This window comes from Sinocyclocheilus grahami, unplaced genomic scaffold, assembly GCF_001515645.1.
Source record: "Sinocyclocheilus grahami isolate Dianchi unplaced genomic scaffold, SAMN03320097.WGS_v1.1 scaffold153.1, whole genome shotgun sequence".
NCBI classification, from domain to species: domain Eukaryota; kingdom Metazoa; phylum Chordata; class Actinopteri; order Cypriniformes; family Cyprinidae; genus Sinocyclocheilus; species Sinocyclocheilus grahami.
In genome coordinates, this window is record NW_015505332.1 from 2,909,101 (window position 1) to 2,932,802 (window position 23,702).

The 23,702-nt window shown below is 34.1% G+C and overlaps 1 protein-coding gene across 1 annotated transcript in view; it reads right to left on the reverse strand.

The window, feature by feature from the left end:
* Positions 1-23,702, reverse strand: part of LOC107592529 (CUB and sushi domain-containing protein 3-like) — a 309,662-nt gene that overhangs the window by 261,276 nt on the left and 24,684 nt on the right. The window contains exon 2 of the mRNA XM_016282061.1: positions 11,646-11,868. Within this exon, the coding sequence (XP_016137547.1) occupies positions 11,646-11,868 (223 nt within the window). The remainder of the gene's footprint in view (positions 1-11,645; positions 11,869-23,702) is intronic.

A 23,702-nucleotide genomic window follows, 5' to 3' on the forward strand; every position in this document is an offset into this window, starting at 1 on the left:
TCCCATCTCACAGATGAGACCCGGACTTCTTGATTGTTTAGACAGCAATGAGATTAAATAGAAATTCTGCTTAAGAGATCTTAATATATGCCCAGAAAATACCAAATTTGCAAAGTATAAACTCAAACTCTTCCAAGCACAAAATACATTCATTTTACAACTTATGGTAAACAATAGTCTCATTTAGAAGAGGCTTCTTAGACAAAACTGATGCTTACTTTTGACTAGGGTAAACGAAGTCCCTCGAGCTAAGAAAGAGCAACAAAACTTTCCTCTGTGTGTATGTATGTATATATATATACAATCATCACAATTAAAATAACCAAAGACTTAAGACTTAAACTACTTTAGTCTGTGTGCGTTGAATTTATTCAATACACGAGTTTCACAATTTGAGTTGAATTACTGAAATAAATGAACTTTTCCACGACATTCTAATTTATTGAGATGCACCTGTATATGTATATATATATATACATATAGATATAGATATACTGTAGATACATACATATATATGTGTGTGTTAACCTTTTTGGGCTGTCCAAAATTGAAAACGCTTTAGGCATGAAAAATTATTGAGCACTGAGTATCGGTCAAATTTAATTCAATTTGCACAGGATTCTGAAGGACGGAAAAAAAATTAAGCTGTTCTACATCTGTTTTGACAAGGGAGTATCGGAACATATTGAGGGAGTGCTTTCTTAAGAAGCAATTGAATGCAAGTGCTACATGCAACAGGTAATGCCAGACGGATCTAGCATACTTCAGGTCTTCCAAGATGTCCTTAAAATTTGGAAAGGAGGAACTCGGTGCTGCTCAGAAAACTGATCCATCCCTGTTGTTCTGTCTAGATGCTGCTGTCAGTTTGGATAAAGCTCCAGGTGGTCCAGTTACATATTATTGGGATGATGGTGTACTCATGCGACGATGGTGACCACAAGTGAATGGTGACGTGTTAGCTGCACATCAACTTGTTTTACCTTCTGCTTACCATCCCCAGGTCTTGAAGCTTGCGCACGAGCATCCCTTGTCTGGTCACCTTGGGATCACGAAAACGTATAAGCGCATCTTAAAGTACTTCTTCTGGCCTGGATTGAGGAACAGTGTAGTGAGTTACTGCCGAGCTTGCCATGATTGTCAAGTCTCAGGTAAGCCCAACCAGACTGTCCCTCCGCTCCTCTTCATCCTATACCAGTGATGAACGAGCCATTTGAACGCTTGAACTTAGATTGTGTTGGACCCTTGCCCAAGTCAAAAACAGGACATCAGTATCTTCTAATGCTGATGTGTGCTGCCACACGGTTCCCAGAAGCTGTTCCACTGTGTTCCCTGAGAGCTAACATCATAGTCAAAGAGGTCATCAAGTTCTGCTCCATGTTTGGACTACCGAAGGGCATTCAAACTGACCAAGGCTCCAACTTCACCTCAAAGCTGTTTGCTCAGGTTTTGAAAGAGTTGGGGGTTTCTCATCAGATGTCTAGCACCTATCACCCAGAGTCGCAAGGGGCATTAGAACGTTTTCATCAGACTCTCAAGTCCAACACATTGCATGAATAAATGTAAATGCTGAAGAGTTCGTAGTGATGCAACAGTTCATAGTTATGTTCATAATGGTAATCAAGCTCCAAAAAGACAATCAATTGAAAATTTTCCACAAACGGATATTGTATGGCTTCAGAATAAGTAATATGAACTACATTAATGCTGCTTGTTTGTCTTTTTTGAAGTATGACAGCCTTGATCACTTTCAGCTGTTGTGGCTGCATGAAAAACAACTGCATTCATTCAACATTATGACCTCAGTGAAGATTTACATCAATTTACAGCAAATGGCTCTGCTAGCCCAACTCGCAGAGCTGAAATGTCATTTATCACCTGGATGGTACTGACCAGAGAGCTTGAGCTTATTCTCCCTAGACTTGTAAGACGAATTATGGTTGCAAGATGACACAGTACATCAAAGTTGATGCTCGGTGTGCAAAACATTGCACATCTGACACTTCAAAGTTAAATGACTGGGCAGACACTATTTAGGAGAAGCAAGACTGGCCAATTACTCAAACGCACAGCGCTCACATCTGACTGGACTGCGTTATCCAATTAGCGTGGTGCGCTCTGAAGGTTGAGTAAATAAGTGTGCTCCGATTGGCCTTGCATACAGAGCACAGTCTCACCAATCAGACTTTGTGAGCATCTCCTTGATTCTGATGCGTTGTGTCTCTTTGTGGTTAATCTGTATTTGACTACTGCCCCGTATCTCTGAAGCCGGCTGCTGAAAAGAGAGAAATCTACAGATATGCTTTAGCAATTTCCCAAAATGCTTCATGAGAGACAAATGCATTGCTCACACTCGCACTGAATTCATTCATCAGGTCAAGAAAAGTGTGTCTCAGCCATTTCTCATGCAAACGTATTTGCGTTTCTGCAGGTATTGCGAAAATGCACTCTGAAAAGCAACGTTGTTATGGTAGCTGCTGGCTAAGAAAAGGACAGAATGCAATTTTTTATTCTGACTCTTAGCTTGATGATGTTTTGAAGTGGCGCCTCAGTTTATTGTTTACAACACATTCTTGGAGAGGTTAAAGGTACAGTTCACCCAAATAAAAATGAAACTTTTGGTATTTATCTGCCTTCTTGTCCAAAAAGATGATTTGCTTTCATGCACTGAGCACAAAAGGTGTAATTTTGCATTGTGTTGGTCACTCTTTTCCATGCAGTTGAAGTATAAGTGGCTAAAGCTTTTATGCTTCAAAAAAAGAAGCAAAATCACAATAAAAGCATCAAAAAAGAAGTTCATACAAATTGCGTGCTATATTCCTCTGTGTGAGGATCTAATTTAAGTAATTCTTCACTGATAATCCTAACCACTGCAATCCAATCCCTGAAACACTGAGAACGGGATCAGTCCAGTTTGTGAGCAAATCATTCAGACTAGAACTGCGTTTTCCAAATGCATTGAAAGCCTAAAATGACCGTAGATACCATTGGTGCTAATGGTTTTTAATGTCTACTTAGGCTTATGATGTTTTATGGGAAATACGGCCAAACTTTGCAAACTGCATTAACCGATTCAAAGATTCGACTCAAAAGAATGATTCATTCACAAGGTTTTAGGTTTCACAAAACCTTACAAAAATAGTTCTCAGGAATTAAAATAAGCCAGAAATAAAATAAAATATAAATATTAGTTTGGCGTTAAAAATTTGAAATTGTGACTAGACAAATAACCGAAACGTTTAAACCGAAGCACAAAAATTATTAAAACTTAAACCAACAAGATACCACTTTACTTAAAGACTATGTATAATGCATTTTCATAATGTACTTTGTAATGAAATAATTGCAATCAAAGTTAAAAATGCATTATATTTGAAGATTTGTTTGTTGTGTGCTTTAATGCACTATACTTGCATTATACATTATAGTAAATGTCTAACTATGAATAGGTAAGTATTAATATGCATTAAAACTGTTCACAATTATTCATGAGCTGATAATGCATTATGAAGTGATTTACAAGGCATAATTAATGCATGAAAAGAACTTTTAAAATGCATACAAATTGCAAAGAAAACTGAAAATATTAAAATTACATTTCAAATATAAAAAAATTATATAATGAATGCTTAAAAAATAACCATTTTTAAGCATTTATGAAATAATAAATGCTTAAAAGCCTATTTTATTGTAATTGCATGCAAAACGTCAGACAACAGTCTTTTTGCATTCACACTGCACCGAAAAAAGACACATGGGCTTAGAACAACATGAGGTTGATTAAATAATGATTTTCTTTTTGGATGAACTCTTCCTTTAACCTCACTGAATCAAAATAAAGCTGATTGGAGCTCAGACAGTTACTGCATGCTCTCCTTCACTCCCGGTTAACCTTTGTTTCAAAACTGTGGCAAGAACTGACCTGCACTAAAACAAGGCATTTCATGATACTTTAAATCATATCATCACAGTCAAGGTGTAATATGGTCATTTGTAGCTTTAACTTGTTTGTAACATTAGCATAGCCGAAGCATATAATTAGCTTGCCATGCTAGGAAGGATTTTCTTACAGACAAAAACAATAGAGTCTGTAATTAGTCAAATTATTTATTCTTTCCAATTATTATGAGATATTATGCTTGCCAGAGTATGACACTAAGCTTTAATAACAAGCATGGGTCAAAATAAGCTATCAATTAAGATTTTTAGATTTTTGTGCAAAAGCACAATTAACTAATTGTCACACTGTAATGAAAGTCTCTAATCTGACTCATCAAACACGAGGTCAACTTTTAATTGGAGATATTGCTTCTTCATTCTGGACGCTCTGTTTTCCAAAATGACAAATTGCGATGTCAGGCAGTGGTGGGATAAGTAACGTATCAAAGGCATCTGCTTGAATTGCTTTGATAAATGGATTTTTCCAGAACGTGTTGAAATCGAGGGTCGCCGGAGGAAAGCTAAATATTTCCCTATTTGCCGGATACAAAACAAGTTACATCCTGAGATGTCGGCTGCCGGGACCTTCTGACAAAATCTTTGCTGGAAAAAATAAATCACAGATGTAGATTCTGATACACAAAATCAATTTAAAATTTGAAAGAAAGAAAAAATAGTACAGGGATGCAGCTTGAAACCTAATGAAAATCTTACGTGGACCTTTTCCTGTATGACTCATGCATAATATTTGCAGGTTTTGGCATGCAGACCATCTGCTAGTGCACTCCTAAAAGTTCACAAAACTGACTTATACTATAAACACATTTAAAATGTACAGTTTTTCTCTTATGGGAAAACAGACCAAAAATATTGATGATTCATCCACATAGACTGAAGAAATGTTGCCTTGACAACTAACTCAAAAAAAAAAAAAAGTTTAAGGTGAAGCACAAAAATGCAAAAACTGACATCAAATAAAATAAAGCCCAGTAGAAATTGTTTTTTAAATGACAAAAGCACATAAAATTACTAAAACACACACACATATATATAAAATAATTAAATAATTTAATACTTCTATTCAACACAGATGTATTAAAAGTGACCATGAACACTTACTTTCTACTAAGCTTTCTATTAAATAATATATATATATAGAGAGAGAGAGAGAGAGAGAGAGAGAGCAAGAGCGAGAGCGATAGAGAGCGAGAGAGATAGAGAGATAGAGAGAGAGAGAGTTTGGGTTGTTAATTATAGAATTATAGTAGATATACATATTGAAAATGTGAAAGAAATTCATAATTTTATTCAGCAAGGAGGCAGTACTGCCTGTGACAGTAATTTTACAACACAAAAAATATTTTTCTATTTTTTATTCATCAAAGAATCCTGACAAAAAAAACTGAATATTAAGAGAAAACAAGTAATTAAGCAGCTTGATGATGATGATGATGATACATTTCTTGAGCAGCAAATCGGCGTATTAGAATGATTTCTGAAGGATCATGTGACACTGAACACTAGGGTAATGATGCTGAAAATTCAGCTTTGCATCAAAGGAATAAATTATACTTTAAAATATATTCAAATATAAAACAGTTCTTTCAAACTATAATAATATTTTTACGATATTACTATTTTTACTGCATCTGTGATCAAACAAATGCAGCCTTGGTGAGCAGAAGAGTCTTCTTTCAACAAAATCTTTACTAATCTTATTTACCACAAAACTTTTAACTGTAATGTATATATAACTAAATGCAAATTTAACATTTCAAACATCCATCCATCTATAGCGTCCATCTTAAAACTTACAAGCAAGTTTTTTTTATCAAACCCACATTCTGGGTTTGACTTGACAAACTTTGCTGCTCTAGTTAAAAAAATACAGATTATATGAATTTTTATTTCATCACAATCAATTTGGAAGCCAAATCTACCTCAACTCAAATTCAAAAATTATTCCATTCTCGACTCAATTCTGAAGAGGAGAAGCTCCTCTTCTATTCTGTACAGACTTTAAGGGATGAGCATTATCTGACATTTTTGATAAACAACAGGCAGGAAACTCAGAGGAAGTCTGCCTTGAACCAAACCTCACAGAGCAGCAGACATAATGGGGCTAGCACTCAATGGGACACAATAACTTCTCAAGGAGAAGGTAGATCGTTCAAAATAACACAATGTACTGTACTGACATCCTCTCATGGATCAACAACGACAGATACTGCTTGTTCCAAAGTGGCAATATGACTCTTTTTGGCTCAGAGTTGTGCTTCCTGTATTGGATGGTAATTCAAGAGCATCTATTTCTTGATGGTAATGAAACGACTGTTCTGCTGTTCTTTTATATAAGCGCTTACCCAATACTCATAAATGTTTGAGTAATTCCGTTAAGCCCAAGAACACGGTACAGCTGGCATCACTGCTTTTACATTCTTCAAAAGATTAATGCTTTAATAACTGCAAATGAAGTGCCATGCCTGCAGAGGAGGGGGAAAAAACTATTGATTTACTTACAGCTTAGATAATGAAGGGCTGGCTCTTATTCCACAATGTGTTTTTGCAAAGATTTGCTGTATTCAATCTAAGGTCTATTAAAGAGAGCATATAATGGAAAAACTTCAAATATTCAATGACCAGACGGTACTTGTGGAAAATCACCTAAAATCTTGGTAAGAGAAAATAATTAAATAATTTAATACTTCTATTCAACACAGATGTATTAAAAGTGACCATGAACACTTACTTTCTACTAAGCTTTCTATTAAATAATATATATATAGAGAGAGAGAGAGAGAGAGAGAGAGAGAGAGAGAGCGAAAGCGATAGAGAGATAGAGAGAGAGAGAGTTTGGGTTGTTAATTATAGAATTATAGTAGATATACATATTGAAAATGTGAAAGAAATTCATAATTTTATTCAGCAAGGAGACAGTACTGCCTGTGACAGTAATTTTACAACACAAAAAATATTTTTCTATTTTTTATTCATCAAAGAATCCTGACAAAAAAACTGAATATTAAGAGAAAACAAGTAATTAAGCAGCCTGATGATGATGATGATGATACATTTCTTGAGCAGCAAATCGGCATATTAGAATGATTTCTGAAGGATCATGTGACACTGAACACTAGGGTAATGATGCTGAAAATTCAGCTTTGCATCAAAGGAATAAATTATACTTTAAAATATATTCAAATATAAAACAGTTCTTTCAAACTATAATAATATTTTTACGATATTACTATTTTTACTGCATCTGTGATCAAACAAATGCAGCCTTGGTGAGCAGAAGAGTCTTCTTTCAACAAAATCTTTACTAATCTTATTTACCACAAAACTTTTAACTGTAATGTATATATAACTAAATGCAAATTTAACATTTCAAACATCCATCCATCTATAGCGTCCATCTTAAAACTTACAAGCAAGTTTTTTTTATCAAACCCACATTCTGGGTTTGACTTGACAAACTTTGCTGCTCTAGTTAAAAAATACGGATTATATGAATTTTTATTTCATCACAATCAATTTGGAAGCCAAATCTACCTCAACTCAAATTCAAAAATTATTCCATTCTCGACTCAATTCTGAAGAGGAGAAGCTCCTCTTCTATTCTGTACAGACTTTAAGGGATGAGCATTATCTGACATTTTTGATAAACAACAGGCAGGAAACTCAGAGGAAGTCTGCCTTGAACCAAACCTCACAGAGCAGCAGACATAATGGGGCTAGCACTCAATGGGACACAATAACTTCTCAAGGAGAAGGTAGATCGTTCAAAATAACACAATGTACTGTACTGACATCCTCTCATGGATCAACAACGACAGATACTGCTTGTTCCAAAGTGGCAATATGACTCTTTTTGGCTCAGAGTTGTGCTTCCTGTATTGGATGGTAATTCAAGAGCATCTATTTCTTGATGGTAATGAAACGACTGTTCTGCTGTTCTTTTATATAAGCGCTTACCCAATACTCATAAATGTTTGAGTAATTCCGTTAAGCCCAAGAACACGGTACAGCTGGCATCACTGCTTTTACATTCTTCAAAAGATTAATGCTTTAATAACTGCAAATGAAGTGCCATGCCTGCAGAGGAGGGGGAAAAAACTATTGATTTACTTACAGCTTAGATAATGAAGGGCTGGCTCTTATTCCACAATGTGTTTTTGCAAAGATTTGCTGTATTCAATCTAAGGTCTATTAAAGAGAGCATATAATGGAAAAACTTCAAATATTCAATGACCAGACGGTACTTGTGGAAAATCACCTAAAATCTTGGTAAGAGAAGAAAGCTCTGTGCTCATACTTTCAAAAACTACAATTGACGCTTCGCTAAGCCCACCACAAAAACATTACTAACCAGTCCTGCCATAACTGCTCCTTTTCAACATATTATCAGAGAAGCTATTGCTCTTCTCTAGTGAGAGAATATGAAAGTCATGTCCATTTTGAATTTTTCAAACAACATTTAATTTTCTTCTCAAAAGTGACTTAAAGGTTATGATGTATACATATATAAAATACATTTTTATTAATTGCTTATTACAGATGCCAATTCGGATAGCCTTACTATTGTTATACATGCTCGTTTTGGAAATAATCGCTTAATGCAAATGATTTTGGAAAACCAAAGATCATTTTTTTTATGTTTTTGAAAGACATCTCTTCTGCTCACCAAGGCTGCACTGATTTAATCAGAAATACAGTAAAAATAGTAATCATGTGAAATATTAACTTAAAATAAATTTTTCTATTTTAATATTTGTAAAGTATAATTCATTCCTGTGATTGCAAAGCTGAATTTTGATGATGCAAATAAGCAATTATAAAAATTAATATATATACTGTGTGTGTGTGTGTATATATATATATATATATATATACATACATACATACATACATACAGTATATATGTGCATTGTGCAAAATAATATATTTTTAAGAAATGTTTCTTAAGCAGCAAATCAGCATATTAGATGACAATGAGATGATTTCTGATGTAATTACAATGATATTCCAGCGTTTGCCTCCTTTTGGACTGACAGTTGTAACAGATGTTAATCATGGTCATTTAACAATTTCTCTAAAGGTAAACACAGATAATGCTTTGCGTTGTCATTCTAGCTCATGCAAGCATAACATTGCAACTATTTTACTGAAAATCTCAATTCATTATAAAGCTTGTAAGCTAGCAACAGTAACTAAGGGGGGCGGAGCTTAGCAAAGAGTCTACTGATATTACAGACAAACACTTTCCAGCATCAAAATCAATCCTGTGATGTATTGTACCACTTTCTAAATCATCTCTGACACCGAATACAAATCACAAGTGGATGTATTCTGAGAAAAACAAATACTTTGGCCAAAAAAAAAAAAAGTATTTTTCTGACAACTATCTGACATTTTAATAGAGGGATTAGTGGGGAAATGACATCACGAGTGCAATGTGTCGCTTATTTTGCAATCTGTTCAGCCAGTGAAGCGTCAGTGTTTGGATTCAGCGTTTGTGACGCCCAGATTGCCATAAAATAAATACTTTCAATCATGGCAATTGCTACGAGTGAATTCCAGCTACATGAACGCAGGGGGTCTGCTGATTCCGTTCCTGGCTTGTGGAGAGTTTCGCTGCAATAATTGGTTTACCCTTTAATTAGAGGAGAGTTAGTGCAGGTTAATTTTGTGTGCTTTTAAGCATTTAGAAGAGTTTCGGCCCCATGTAATGCTGGTAATCAGGTCTATAATTCACAAAATGAGTACTGCGTATGACATGAGTACTGCAGAAACTACAAAGCTCTCTGAAATACTATTTTTATTTGAGGAAATTGTGGGGAAACATTCAGTATACATAGAAAGAGTATATAATAGGAAAAACTTCAAATGCTCAGAAACCAGACAATACAAGCAGATAATATTCTAACCTTTTTAATTAAGTTTTTAAATAACTTTTATTGTTTCATATTATTCTGCACACTCTTTTCACATAAAACATTTAAACTCAAATAAATATTTCAAGCCTACTTATAAATCTGAAAATCAGGATCACATACATTCATTTCATATATTAAGAGTATTTAATGGGAAAATTTTTAATGATCAGTGACCACTAATTTAATGTCTCTTATATTACTTTTTATAATTTCTTTTTAATTTAATGTGTGTGTGTGTGTGTGTGTGTGTGTGTGTGTGTGTGTGTGTGTGTGTGTGTGTGTGTGTGTGTGAGAGAGAGAGAGATAAGAGCACAAATAAATATTAAGTAGAAAAAGCAAAATACATAAGTAGAAAAAACTGAATCATGGACATTCAGTACCTATTTAAAAAAAAAATTTTTATATAATATATAATGGGAAAACTACAAATGCTCAGTGACCAGGCGGTTCCAAAATTAATAATGCTAAACTTTATAAATGACTATTATTCAAGGAAACCACTAGTTTGATGTCTCTCATATTACTCTGAGTTTTAATATTTTCTTTTATGTGAGATGAAAGTGCAAATCATTATTTCATGCCTACTTGTTTATTTGAAAATGAATTGAAAAAAGCAGGATCATGTACTTTCTACATATATAAAAATGTATAATGGAAAAAATGTCAAATGCTCAGCAACCAGACAGCACCTGCAGATAATATGGTAAACTTAATAATTAGACAATTATTCCAGGAAACTAGTTTCATGTCTGTCAAATTACTCTGTGCTCTTTTAACAAAAAGATCTGAACTCAAATCAATATTTCAATCTCACTTATTAATTTGAAAATAGGTAGAAAAAGCAGAATCATGCACATTTAATACATATAAAAAGAGTATATAATAGAAAAAAATTATATTAAATTATATACCAGGTGGTACTAAAATTAATAATGCTAAACTTAATAATTGATTATTATTCCTGGAAACCACTAGTTTCATGTCTCTAATATTACTCTGAGCTACATTTTTTAATGTAAGAATTGTGACTTTTTATGTGAGAATAGAGTGCAAATTAATATTTCAAGCTCACTTATTAATTCAAAATAAGTAGAAAAGGCAGAATTGTGTATATTCAATATATGTAAATAGATTATAACTGGTGGACAGTACCTAAATTAATAATGCTAAATTGTATAATTGACTATTATTCACCAGTTTTATGTTTCTCATACACTCTGTGCTCTCTTTGCAGATAAATAAAAAACTCAAATCAATATTTCATGACCACTTTTTTGAAAATAAATAGAAAAAGCAGGATCATGTACATTCAAGATAAATACAAGACCCTTTCAGTCCCCTTCAGCCTGTCTGGGTTTATTTTGTGAGAATGACCAGCTGAATGTACATCATTCTTACTTACACAGCCTCTCCTGAGATATTTCTTATTGAAACAGGAAGTTGGGCTGAGGCATATCGAAGGGCTCCCTTTCCTTTTTATAGCCAATAGGCTTTAGTCGATGTCACAGCCATGAATCATGATTTGTTATTTGCTATTGCCGGTCAGCAGCAGGTGTTATCAGTGGGAAGGACATTTTACAGAGGCAATTTGCATATGCCCCTGAAATTACGTCATCAATATTTCTGCTCCGTTTTCCAGAATGAGTAAGACCGTAAACTTCAGATGCGTACTGTACATATGCTAAAAATCAAATGTGCCAACCAAGCATAACTAACAGTCTCAAAGCAAGCAGACATGCACAAAACTCTTGATTTAAAAAAATGAGTGCTTACCTTGTCCTGAAGTTTGCAGGATGAGGATGTCCATCATATAAAGATAAAAAGTCATATTCTTCCTCCACAGCGAAGGACTGAAAAACTATATGAATTCTGCTCCTCTCCTCGGCTACAATAACCCACGTACAGTTCGCTCCGTTCGGGTATCCGTGAGGAAAACCTGGACTTTCTATGGTCCCATTTTTCCCTTTTAATGTCCCACCACATGTATAAATGAAACCTTTAAAAAGAGAGAAAGAGAAAGAGAAGAAAATATATGAGTTCATAACTGCCATAACCCACAAAAAGAAAAATCACAAATGTCTTGCAAGTCAACATGAAACATTTGCAACCATTTTTACTTTTGTAGTGTGATCTATTACTAAGTGAAACGGGACATTCAATTCTAATAAAGGTAGGATGATTGATTTTATCCATAAGACATTGAACTTTCAGCAAGCCCCCCCCCCCTTCGAAACACCTGAAGTGTTTCCAATTGTGTGCCACATGCATCAAACCTTCAGCCAACGGTTCGTGGGCGTGACGTCTGAGGCTGACACTACTTGCAAGTCAACATGAAACATTTGCAACCGGTTTTACTTCTGTATTTTGACATATTTCTAAAGATCTTTGACTAATAAATGTAGGATGATTGATTTTATGCATCAGAAATGGACTTCCCTAACCTCCGCCCCCCTTGGTTTGTGTTGCTACACAAGATTTACAGAGCATTCCATTAATTCCAATTAATTGGTGATTTCCCAGTCCATTGGAACTTTGTGGGCAGTTTTAAGAATTAAAAAAATGGTTTGAGAAGTGCATTTCACACTGTAAGTCTCCTTAGGAATGACAGAGCAATCTTTGATCAAAACAGAAAGACAAAGAGAAGAAAATGACTCCATAACTGCCACAACCTACGAAAGAAATGGGCTTTTCACTAAACTTCGCCCCACTTGGTTCCTATTTCTACTCAGGCAAGATTTACAGAACATTCCATGTTGAATGAATTGGAGATTTCAAAGTTCAAAAGTTCAATAGAATGTTACATACTTTTTCCCCCCAATCAAATCAATTCCTGATATTAAAAGATATTTGTGATATTTCTCACATACTCTGCTTAACTGTCAAAATCACCAAATTATGGAAGTAATTGGTTTGTGAACTGCATTTCATGTTGTAAGTCTTCTGAGCAATACAAAAGTCTATATGAAACATTTGCAATTAGGTTTACTTCTAAAATATGATGTAATACTAAGTAAAACTGAATATTCAGTTCTAATAAAAGAGAGAATGATTTATTTTATCCATCATAAATTGACTTTTCACTAAACCCCACTCTCCCCTTGTTTACCGTTGCTACTCAGACTTACAGAGCATTCCATTGGAATGAACTGGATATTTCAAAGTTCATTGGAATGTTACATACATTTTTCCCAATCGAATCAATTCCTGATGCAAAAAATTCAATTATTTTTCACATACTCTGCTTAACTGTGAAATGCACCATATTATGGAAGTAAAATGGTTTGTGAACTAGATTTCTCATTATAAGTTATGACAGAATCTCTGAGCAATACAATTATCCTCTGGGAGTTGTTTGTATAGCTAGTTAGTATTCCTCTCTGAGCTCAATACAGCAGCAAAAACATTTCTTAACTCTCTGAAAAAGAAAAACAACTGGTGACATCTGACATCACAATCACATTAGTCAAATGATGCCCGTTTGTGCGCCGATGCCCATAATGGTTCGGTTGTGACATGAATTTCTATAACTGTGCGAAAGTTTGAGTCACCATCGTCAGATGGCTGCTCTCGGAGACGTTAGGGGTTTTGTTTAAATGACCGTTCCTCATATATGTCAACCCAACCGCCATTGTGGGTGTGCATCTACCACCTGCTACACACAAATTAGTAGGGCTTTTTATGCATCAACCTGCAAATAGACTGGTAATGACAACTAGCATTAATTGAGCTTTTCCATTTATCCCCTTCCGCTTCCCTTAAGGCGTAATTAGCTTTGCCGACTCCCTGAGATCAAGGATCTTTTCTCTCCCATTCTTTTTTCCTCAATCTTGTCAGCCAGGAAGGCAAGGAGAATGAATTCAGAAGGGAAAGGCCTGCATTGACTCATAGCCACCGATCTCAGATCTGATACAATCACTCCACACATCCACATTCACCTCAAAAGAACAGCAAAGGGAAATGCATCAAGAATGCATAAAGAAAACAGACACCTTTGACAATTAGGTCAACATTTTCTTCAGAATTCTCATTAGTATAACATCCGGATGTTTTACTTTTGGATTCTCATTAGATCGTCATTACTGCAACACTCGTCCATGTAGTGGACGACCCAATGAGCCACCATTTGGTTTCTATTTATCACTCCTAAAACCCCGCCCACTGAAATCTCATTGGCTCAAAATCCCATTCCACATAACTACACATCAGATATGTTCTAATTGATTCTGATTGTTGCATTGCATTTTCACTTTCAGTGAGGTCAAACAAACTGCTTGTCACTGGAACAATATTGCATTGGCGTAACAACATTGCTTTAGAAAATAAATACTCAAAATGAATGATTACAGGCATGTGGAACATGACATTGAAACATCATGAAAAGAAAAGAGAAAATCCCACACACTGCAGTAGCTTGCAAAAACAGTCATTATATTGCAACACTGCAGTTATGCAATACCTAATGAAGGCTGAGAGGCTCAAACATTGCAATATATTAATTGTTTTTGTAAGCTATAGAAGTGTGAAGGATTTTTTATTAAATGCAATTCAAAATATATAATACAATAATTTTTTTATTTAAATCACCATGAACTGAATGGTATACAGCAAATACTACACCAGGATGCATTAATAATTTACAATTCAAATATGTCATTATTATCTCATTACAGTAATGATTATGAGGAGGGATTAGCATGCATATGTAAAACAGGCATAATTTTCTTTAAGCAAAAAATAATCTACTCCTTCCTAGGGGATCTTAGAGTGAAGTATGATCCGGACATGTTCTCAACAGGTTTGTGAGATTCATCAGACATGCAACACACACAGACAGAACTCCACACTAAAATAATTCCATCTACAGGGACATAAAAAATTACATTTGTATTGGAGAGAATCATGATCAATTTCAAATAATGCAACAATTAGAGCAAAACTATTCTAATTGGCTTATAGCGGTTTCCCACAAACAAAATCTGTGAAATACTGTGAATGTACAGTCACGTCTCTAAAGGCCCTGTCATTAAAATCTGTATCGAATTAAGCAATAAGGTAAAAGAGAAGAATCATGGAAAAAGGCTATCTTTAGGAATGATGCACACCAACAGCAGGCTTCTTCATTAGGACATAATGGCCTGATATGAATGTACCAATGAATAGATTTTAAAAAGGAACATACAATACTGTGAGATAAAGTATCGCGATATATTAACATAAAATTGCATACTGATAGGTACAATCCTAAAACTAACATCTGCTATGGAAACATGCAGTGAACAGGTTGTTGCCATGACATATTTAATTTAGATTTGATGGAACACGTAATAAATCAGCAACTAGAACCAGTACAACCTATTTTGAAAGGTTGATTATAAAGCAGTGAAAAAGAAATGTCAGGACCATGTCTGTTGCATCACTATTGCATTATATGCGGCTCTCAAAATGACTCAAAAAGCCCAGAGGCTCAACATCAAACAAACATTTACAGACAGCACCAAAGACTTTGCAAATTCTGCAAGTGCCCAATCTCTTTTATCACAAACCTTTTATGGCTAATTAAAAAAAGACAATTCCAGCAAGTACAAAACGTTTTCATACCTTCTCAATTTGATTGCAGTTAGGTTACGTCACAGTATGACATTTAAAAACCTTCTAAAACCCACATCAAAGATAAAACGAGAAATGCTGTGAAGTTTACAGTACAAATTACAAAGGAAGTCTTAGATTTTAAAACTTTAGTTGCAAATGCATCTTAAAGTTGGTGTAAAAAAAAAGTTGTGGACACAACATCAGAACTTAAATACAATGCATTTTACTATAAGAACAAAAATAGACCGCAACCAAAGCTCTAGTGTCAAAGTGGTCTAATCAATAATAATTGGTCTAATAATTGTGTAATCGGCACATCTATAGACCAAAATGAGATATAAATGAGAAAACTGAAAATACTATCCACAACCCAAGTTGCATGATGTAATAAAGCAATAAGAGGCAACGAGTTAAAGTGACTTTACCACGATTAACAGATAAAATCATTGTAATGCACTTACTGGAATGTATTATTGCCATTATTAAAGCTTCATGTTTATTATTATTAAAAATAATAATCATACTGTAGGTGATACTGTAGTTATGTACCCTTAGTGTGTTAACAAAGAACTAAAAGGAATTCATTTCCACACTCATCCAATCTGAACTTAGAAGCGGAACACTCCATTTTAGGACATTCATCTGCACACTTCAGCGGGGGAGCCTTAACATCTATGCAGCTGTGGTGGAAAGAGTCATTCTGCCTGGATAATGCTAAACCATTAATTTCTTCAGGCAGCTGCAATTGGAGGCAATCATGACCAAAATCAGCCTTTGTCTCCATTCTCAGCGTCACATCACAGGGTGATTTTGGTCCTAGACCACCCTTAGTCTACACAGAGAAGGCACAAGATAGGCTCTTAGAATTGAGGGTTATTTCTGAAGCGTCATCAAGCCCTTTGCACAGCCATTTGGCATTCGGTTTTAAAGGCTGAGCACAAACTCATACCTTGAATGTTATGAATGTTATGGTTTTCTTTTTTTTTTATCTGACACAAACATTACAGTTCAAGGTCAATACTCAAACTCAATGCTACTATTAAACAACATTTTTGTAAATAAGAATAAAAAGGTGCCATTTAATATTAAAAAGCAATTATTGACATCAAGTAAGCCTTAACTGCAAGTGGTAAAACCCTTTTTATGTTTTGCTTGTTTTGACAAGGGATCTACACAGCTACATACTGTATTTCCTAACAAAATTATCATTATCAGTTTTTTTTTATGCTGAATGAATAATAAAATCATTCATTTAAAAAACACTTAAGATGTATAACTTTATACGAGGATGAATCCTGTCAAAACATCATCAGTATGGCTGCATCAATATTTAAGAATTGTCCTACAAAACATGAGTTAAAAAACAAACAAAACAAACAACAAAAACTAAAATAAAATAAACAACAGCAAAACAAAAAATATATATAACAAAACAAAAAAACTAAATAAAAAACACAAAGCCTAAACTAAAACAAAACAACAAAAGAACGAAACTACAACAAAACTAAAAACACAACAAAACTAAACTAAAACAAATAAGAACAAAACAAAAACAATGTCTTGCCAAATTTTTAAGGGACCACTGTTGGTGGTCCTGGCTTAAAAAATGACAGCAATTTTAAAGAATACAAAACACACACAAACTAACAAATTAATAAATAAACTACTGTAACAAATAGCCTAGGTATCATAAAATATTGTTCTATAATCATGCAATTTCAAGATGTAAATTTTGGGGAACCTGTAGCCTATTTAAAATCCACTTGGCTGAAAAAAAAAAATTAAGTGCTATTTGGTTTGAATGGGTATAACACCCATGTAAAGGTGTTATGCTGTTGATCACACCCTATTTGACCTGTATAATCCGTCTGAATGAAACAGGATATGCAAAAAATGTAATACAGGAATTGATTGTATCCGTAGGGAATTGATTAGATTGTGAATAGCAGAATGGAGTCAGAAGAATTGCACTAAAAATGTTTAAAAGGGTTCGCACATTCTCTCCGAGCTACAGGAGGGCACAACGAACCCTTCACATCAAACATGCGTGTTAATCACTTCTGTATGATTTCTATCGAATGCTACAATCGTTTTATTACAGTTTGCTTGGAGGGCCAGTCTAATCTTTAACCCAGCAAATGGCATGAAACGGCTGCAGAAATAGACCTTTCTGGAACAGAATCCATTAGAGATCCATGTAAACTTGCTTCAAAACCACTTTGAAAAGGCGCCGCCCCAAAACGAACCCTCACGCTCCATCACACACGATCACATCGCCCCAAAATTAATTTAGATGCTTTATCTGCGCTCCTCATTCTCGTCTCATCCACCAATCACTCTGATTATAAGCTGCTCTCCCCAGGGTGACCGCTGACACCATAACATATACACACACACAGATTGGTTTAGTCACATAATAAAATATAAATATATAAAATATTACAAAAATATTTATATGTAATAAAAATAAATAAAATATATTTTCATTATATTTAAATAAACTCTCACCCTGCAAGTAATTGATAGGTATGTAGGAAAAAACGAACAAAAAATGTCCAACTTCGGGAAAAAAAACATCAATTTGCAATGGATAGTGTACGGGATTTATTAGAAAGAACGTAGAATGATACAACGATAGAACAAAAGATAGACAGAACAACAGATAGAAAGGCAGACAGAACAATAATAGACAGATAGTCAGAGAATGACAGAACGATAGAATGAGATAGAATAAAATAAAATAATGATAGATGGATAAAATGATAGACAGAACAAAAGATAGACAGACAGAATGACAAACAGAGCAATAGAACGAATAGAACGATAAAATGATACAACATTAAATTGATAGAATGAAGAATGATAGAATGATACAACGATAGAACGATAGATGGATAGATAGACAGACAGATAGATAGATCCAGCCCACAGCAACACTGATTAAACCAATGCATGAGTTTGTGCAGAACAATCTGTTTATCTAAACAAGTGTTTAAGAAACCTGTTTGAAAACAGTCATTATACTTGCAATGCTATTCAGTGCTATTTGAAGAATAACAGGCTGAAATCAGCATCACGATTACTAGCCCTCTAGACCTGCAGTATGTTAACAAGCTGAGAAATCATTAGACATGGCTGTGGATCAATCATTTCTGTCATAAGAGCCATCACACCCAGCTGGGGGTCATCTCAGATAGACCCACGCTCTTGTTTAGAGGGGTCATATGATGCGATTTCAATTCTTCCTTTCTCTTTGGAGTGTTACAAGCTTTTGGTGCATAAACGAGGACACATGGAAACACAGTATGGTAAGGGGCGTAACATTTCCGTCACACGCTTGAGGTATTCGGCCAATCACAACGCACTGGACAGCTGGCCAATCAGAGCACACCTCGCTTTTCAGATCAATGAGCTTTGTAAAAATTTACGCATTTCAGAAAGGCTGGGCATAGAGGAGAAACAATAATCTACAGTATGTGTAAAATAATGTGTTTTTTTAACCTTAAACCGCATAAACACATTGCATTACACCAAATACACCAAATAATATTCTTTTTAGCAACGTCATATGACCCCTTTTAAGACTGTTCATTACATCTGAAAACAAACTATCAGCCATGCTCAGTGGTGCAATGTAATGAAGTAATAATACTTTGTTGTAATACTTAAGTATTTTTTGGGAGTATCTGTACTTTACTTGAGTTTTTATATTTCAGCCAACTTTTACTTTTACTCCACTACATTTCCGAATTAAAATGTATAATTTTACTCCGATACATTTCCCCGAAGCATATTCGTTACTTACTACAAAATAGTCAGAAGTCAGAAAAACACGGACTGCAGGAAAGCAGGTTTGACAAATCAGTGGTCTGACATTTGCAAGTTAGTCTCATGCTCATGTGCAAACAAGTGCACGCATAACCGTGAATTATTCATTTTCCACTCAAGTCGAGTCTGGGGTGTGCGGTACAGCATCGTCTGCGATAATATGGTAAGTGTTGCTGTAATGATGTGCGATCTGATATTATCAAGAAGGCTATATCACCAAATCACACACAGTGTGCACGCACGTTGATTAATTTGTCTATTAAAACTCAAAATTCCAGGCATTCTAAATTGTAGACAGCAAAAATGCTTCTGTAATGCTTTTCATATTTATATAATTTAATATAGTTAACTTAATCTATATCACACAAAGAGTACCGTTTTTATGCAGATATCAGCATGAACATTATTCAAGTTCAGTAAAGCAATGGCTTATATTTTAGACATAATATTGCTTGTTTTTGCTCAATTTTGCTAATGAAAATAGTTCCAGACAAAGATCACAGCACTGTTTTGCGTCTCTTGAGCAATGGACGGTGTTTACTTATTGAATGAATCAGCTTTTTGAACAAATCGGTTAAATAAATGATTCAGTGATTCACTCATTAACACAGTCAAATGCTTTGATTCTGAATGAATCAGTCATTTGAATGAATCGGTTGAATCTCAATGACTCACTCATTAACAGTCACTTGCTACCACCTACTGGCTGTTTTAATTTCACATTTCGACTAATTATTTCATGTTTTAAATTATTTCAAATATCAGTATTCAACGTTTTATGTTAAAAACAAAACATTAGGCCTATTTATGCATCTGTAACTGCAGGTTAAATGCATCCATGTCCCCTCTGAGATACATTAAACTGTGTAAATACATCTAAATGCTATTTCAGATGCAGATTCCAGAAATGTTATATATATATATATATATATATTTGCTTCTTTTCCACTTTGCATTTACTTGTACTTTTACTTTCAATACTTAAGTACGTTTAAGATTTAAAAATACTTTTTGTACTTAAGTACAATAAATATTAGATACTTTAAGACTTTTACTCAAGTACTATTCTAAAAGGTGACTTCAACTTCTACCAAAGTCGTTTTCTGGTAAGATATCTGTACTTTTACTTAAGTATGGCTTTCAAGAACTTTATACACCACTGGCCATGCTGTAAGTTGCAATCGAAAGCCAGTATTGATTAGTAGCAAGGCACTTCCTTAAGTTTTACACATGAATACAGAAAATGAGATCACATGATCAATCAAATACTCTTTATCTTGAGAACCTGTTTTTCTTGGCGAATCTGAATAAATGAATCATTGCTGACAGTAAATAGAGTATTTCCTCAAAACCATCAGTCAATAAAAACTTTTACATGATGCATTAATGTTAACCGGTATAAAATCCAGTGAAAAAAATAAACAAGTGTAATTAACCCCTGTAAAACATACTGTATTATATTTAATACACACATTTCTAATCACTCTAAATGATCAACATGATCAAAACGTTGCTGAATAACCTGCTGCACATAATCAGCTATATGCCTTCTGTTGTCTGATTGATACCTTTTAGCAAGTAAAAGGCCTTTTAAGATAATTGTAAAAACATCCACCTTCAGGTTGTGGTTTTTATGGTGAAATTGATGCTGATTTTATAAAGTAATGCAAGAATAACTTGTTAGTATTTTGTTAGTAATATTTTAAGATGAACACTCACTGGACGGAAGCAACTTAGGTTTTCTTGATTATAATTTTTTAGAAAAATCATGTTGAAATGTGAGTATCAGATATGATCATCATGCTTTTTAGGAATGTTTATTTGTTCATCTCTCAACCATTAATGTATTGCATTGCATTATATGGTTTGAAACTATAGAGCATTGATCATAAAACTAAGTATTTAATATAATCTCTAGACATTTTATAAGATATAGAGTGACAACTGATATTTATATGCATTTACTGTAGTCTGCTGCGCTGTCATAAATATCATTGATTTACAAGCTATCAGAATTTCATCATACTTTTTGGCAATATAAACATGCACCAAATTGCATATTTTTGCTCAGTTTGGGCCTCTGAATAAAACCGAGCTGTTTTTTTCTCCTTATATGAGCTCCATATTTTCCTATATCATGCTATATGAGCCATAAAATATAAGATATATTCAAAATAAGATACTCACCAAATAGACATACACAATTATTATTTTTTTTGTAGATTTTGTCTAAACTTTCCCATTTCAAAAAAAAAAAAAAATTTTTTTTGACTATTATTTCATATGTCAGGCTTTACAAGGTTAAGAATGCAAGTTAGGTTTTAAATGATTAAACAATATTATAACAATAGCATAAAAAGTGTTCAAAGACACAGGCTGTCTCTGGAAAATTGAAAATGCAGTCTTTTCAATGTATATGGAAAAATGTAATCAAAATTAGGTGGTTGCAAAATTAAATCGATTCCTAAATGTTGACTTTTTTACCAACTCATGACTCCATTTCTACTGGGAAATAAGCATTGTAGACATTAAATGTGTGCTCTTTTTTTTAAGTAAAGTTTACTTGAATTTGTTCTTGGTCATTAAATGTGACATTAAGGTGCTTTGGACTTTCCTTAGGAGGTGAATTCATACAAAAGGGCTACTTGTTAAATCACTGACTGACTGGGCAGCTGCATTTTCTTCTCTGACACAGCCAAAAACCTATTTGTACACTTTCTGGTTAGTGGAACATGTTCATAATTAAGGTACATCCACTAAAAATCACTTTGAAAGTAATTGCATGCATCATTTAATCGCAGATGCCACTTGCACCCATATTTTGTTTTGTAATCAAATCACATTAAGGCACTAAAAGAGATGTCATTTTTATCATCATTTACTCGCCCTCAAGTGGTTCTAAAACTGTTTGCTTTCCTGAAGGAAGATTTGAAACAACATGAATGATGCCAGAAGCTTCATTTTTAGGTGAATGTCCCTTTAAGGATCATAATATGCCAGTTTATGCTTCATGTCTAACTGACAAAGATTTCCTCAATCTAAAACACTTCAAGAAATTCAAAACAGGCAATAAATGTGGATTAAGTTCACTTAGAAGTAAAGAAACCACTAAGCCAGTGATCAAAGGTAATCCGTTCAGACAGAAAGCAATCGCTTGACAAGAAACAGATGACGTAATCGGAATTGAAAGCACTGAATTATTGCAGCGAGCACAAACAATACACATTTTAGCATTACACAGCCTGAAAACTTACCCAGCAGGTCTTTCCAGGAGTATTAGAGCAAAACTCCCCAACACAACTAATCAAACTTCATCAGTGTCAATTACCACAGGCCCCTTTGCTTTCTAGACATCTAGGCTCTGATTTGGTTAATAAACGAGAGAGCTCTCCTGATTTGCTGGTGAATAATTACGATCGCCCAGGTCTGCCATCTGTTATTCGATTTGTGAGAAAATGCCTGCTTTCCAAGACAAGGGATTCCTCGACGGGAAGGCAAGAGCCAGGGTTTGTGTAATGAACTTAAGCGGTGTTTGTCAATCAAGTCGTTCTCCGGTGAACCCTGTGAAGCGCCGCCTGATAACCGAGCAGAGAGGTTGTGCAACTGAGCGAGACTTTTGAAAGGTTCTTAAAATAAAAGACTCAAGACGTTTGAAAAACTGATGTCAGTAGATACATGAGTGGGGAAACACAATACGCAGGTAAGAGATGGACGGGAAATAAGCGGATCGACAATATCACTATTACTATTACTGTCACTCATACTTAGGATTAGGGATTTGTTTAAAGATTTTCCCTACATGGTTTATGTTAAAAACACGAATGATACCAAAACCAATGCAGATCGCCAATGCAAACTTGCAAACAGGACTTTTTCCAATAGCATCTATCTATAACATACCTGCAAACTCCAGAAACACAGAATAAAATATGATTTAAGCAACTTAGTTCAAATAATACACGCTTTGACAAAAAGATGATGTGTTATAAAATGATAAACCTCACATTGCAGCATTATAAATGCATGTCATTATGCATGTCATATATAACCACAATTGCAGACAAAACCTGAATAAAAATGCTCATTCAATGTCAGAACCACAAACTTTTCAAAAAATTTGTGAAAATAATTCAAGCAACACCATAGAAATATGGCAGCAAAGAAAATGCTACAGAATAAAGAATAAAGAATAAAAAATTTATATATATAGCGTTTACCAAAAAAAGACTACAAATATTAATCAAAAATAACATAATAAAATAACAAACAACAAATAACATAATAAAAAATTATATAAAAATAAAAAATATTCACTCGAGTTACACAAATTAAAAAGTTAAAATTAACAAATAAATAAAGTAAATATATTAAATAAATTAAAAACTAATGTTTAAATAAATAAATCAAAATGAT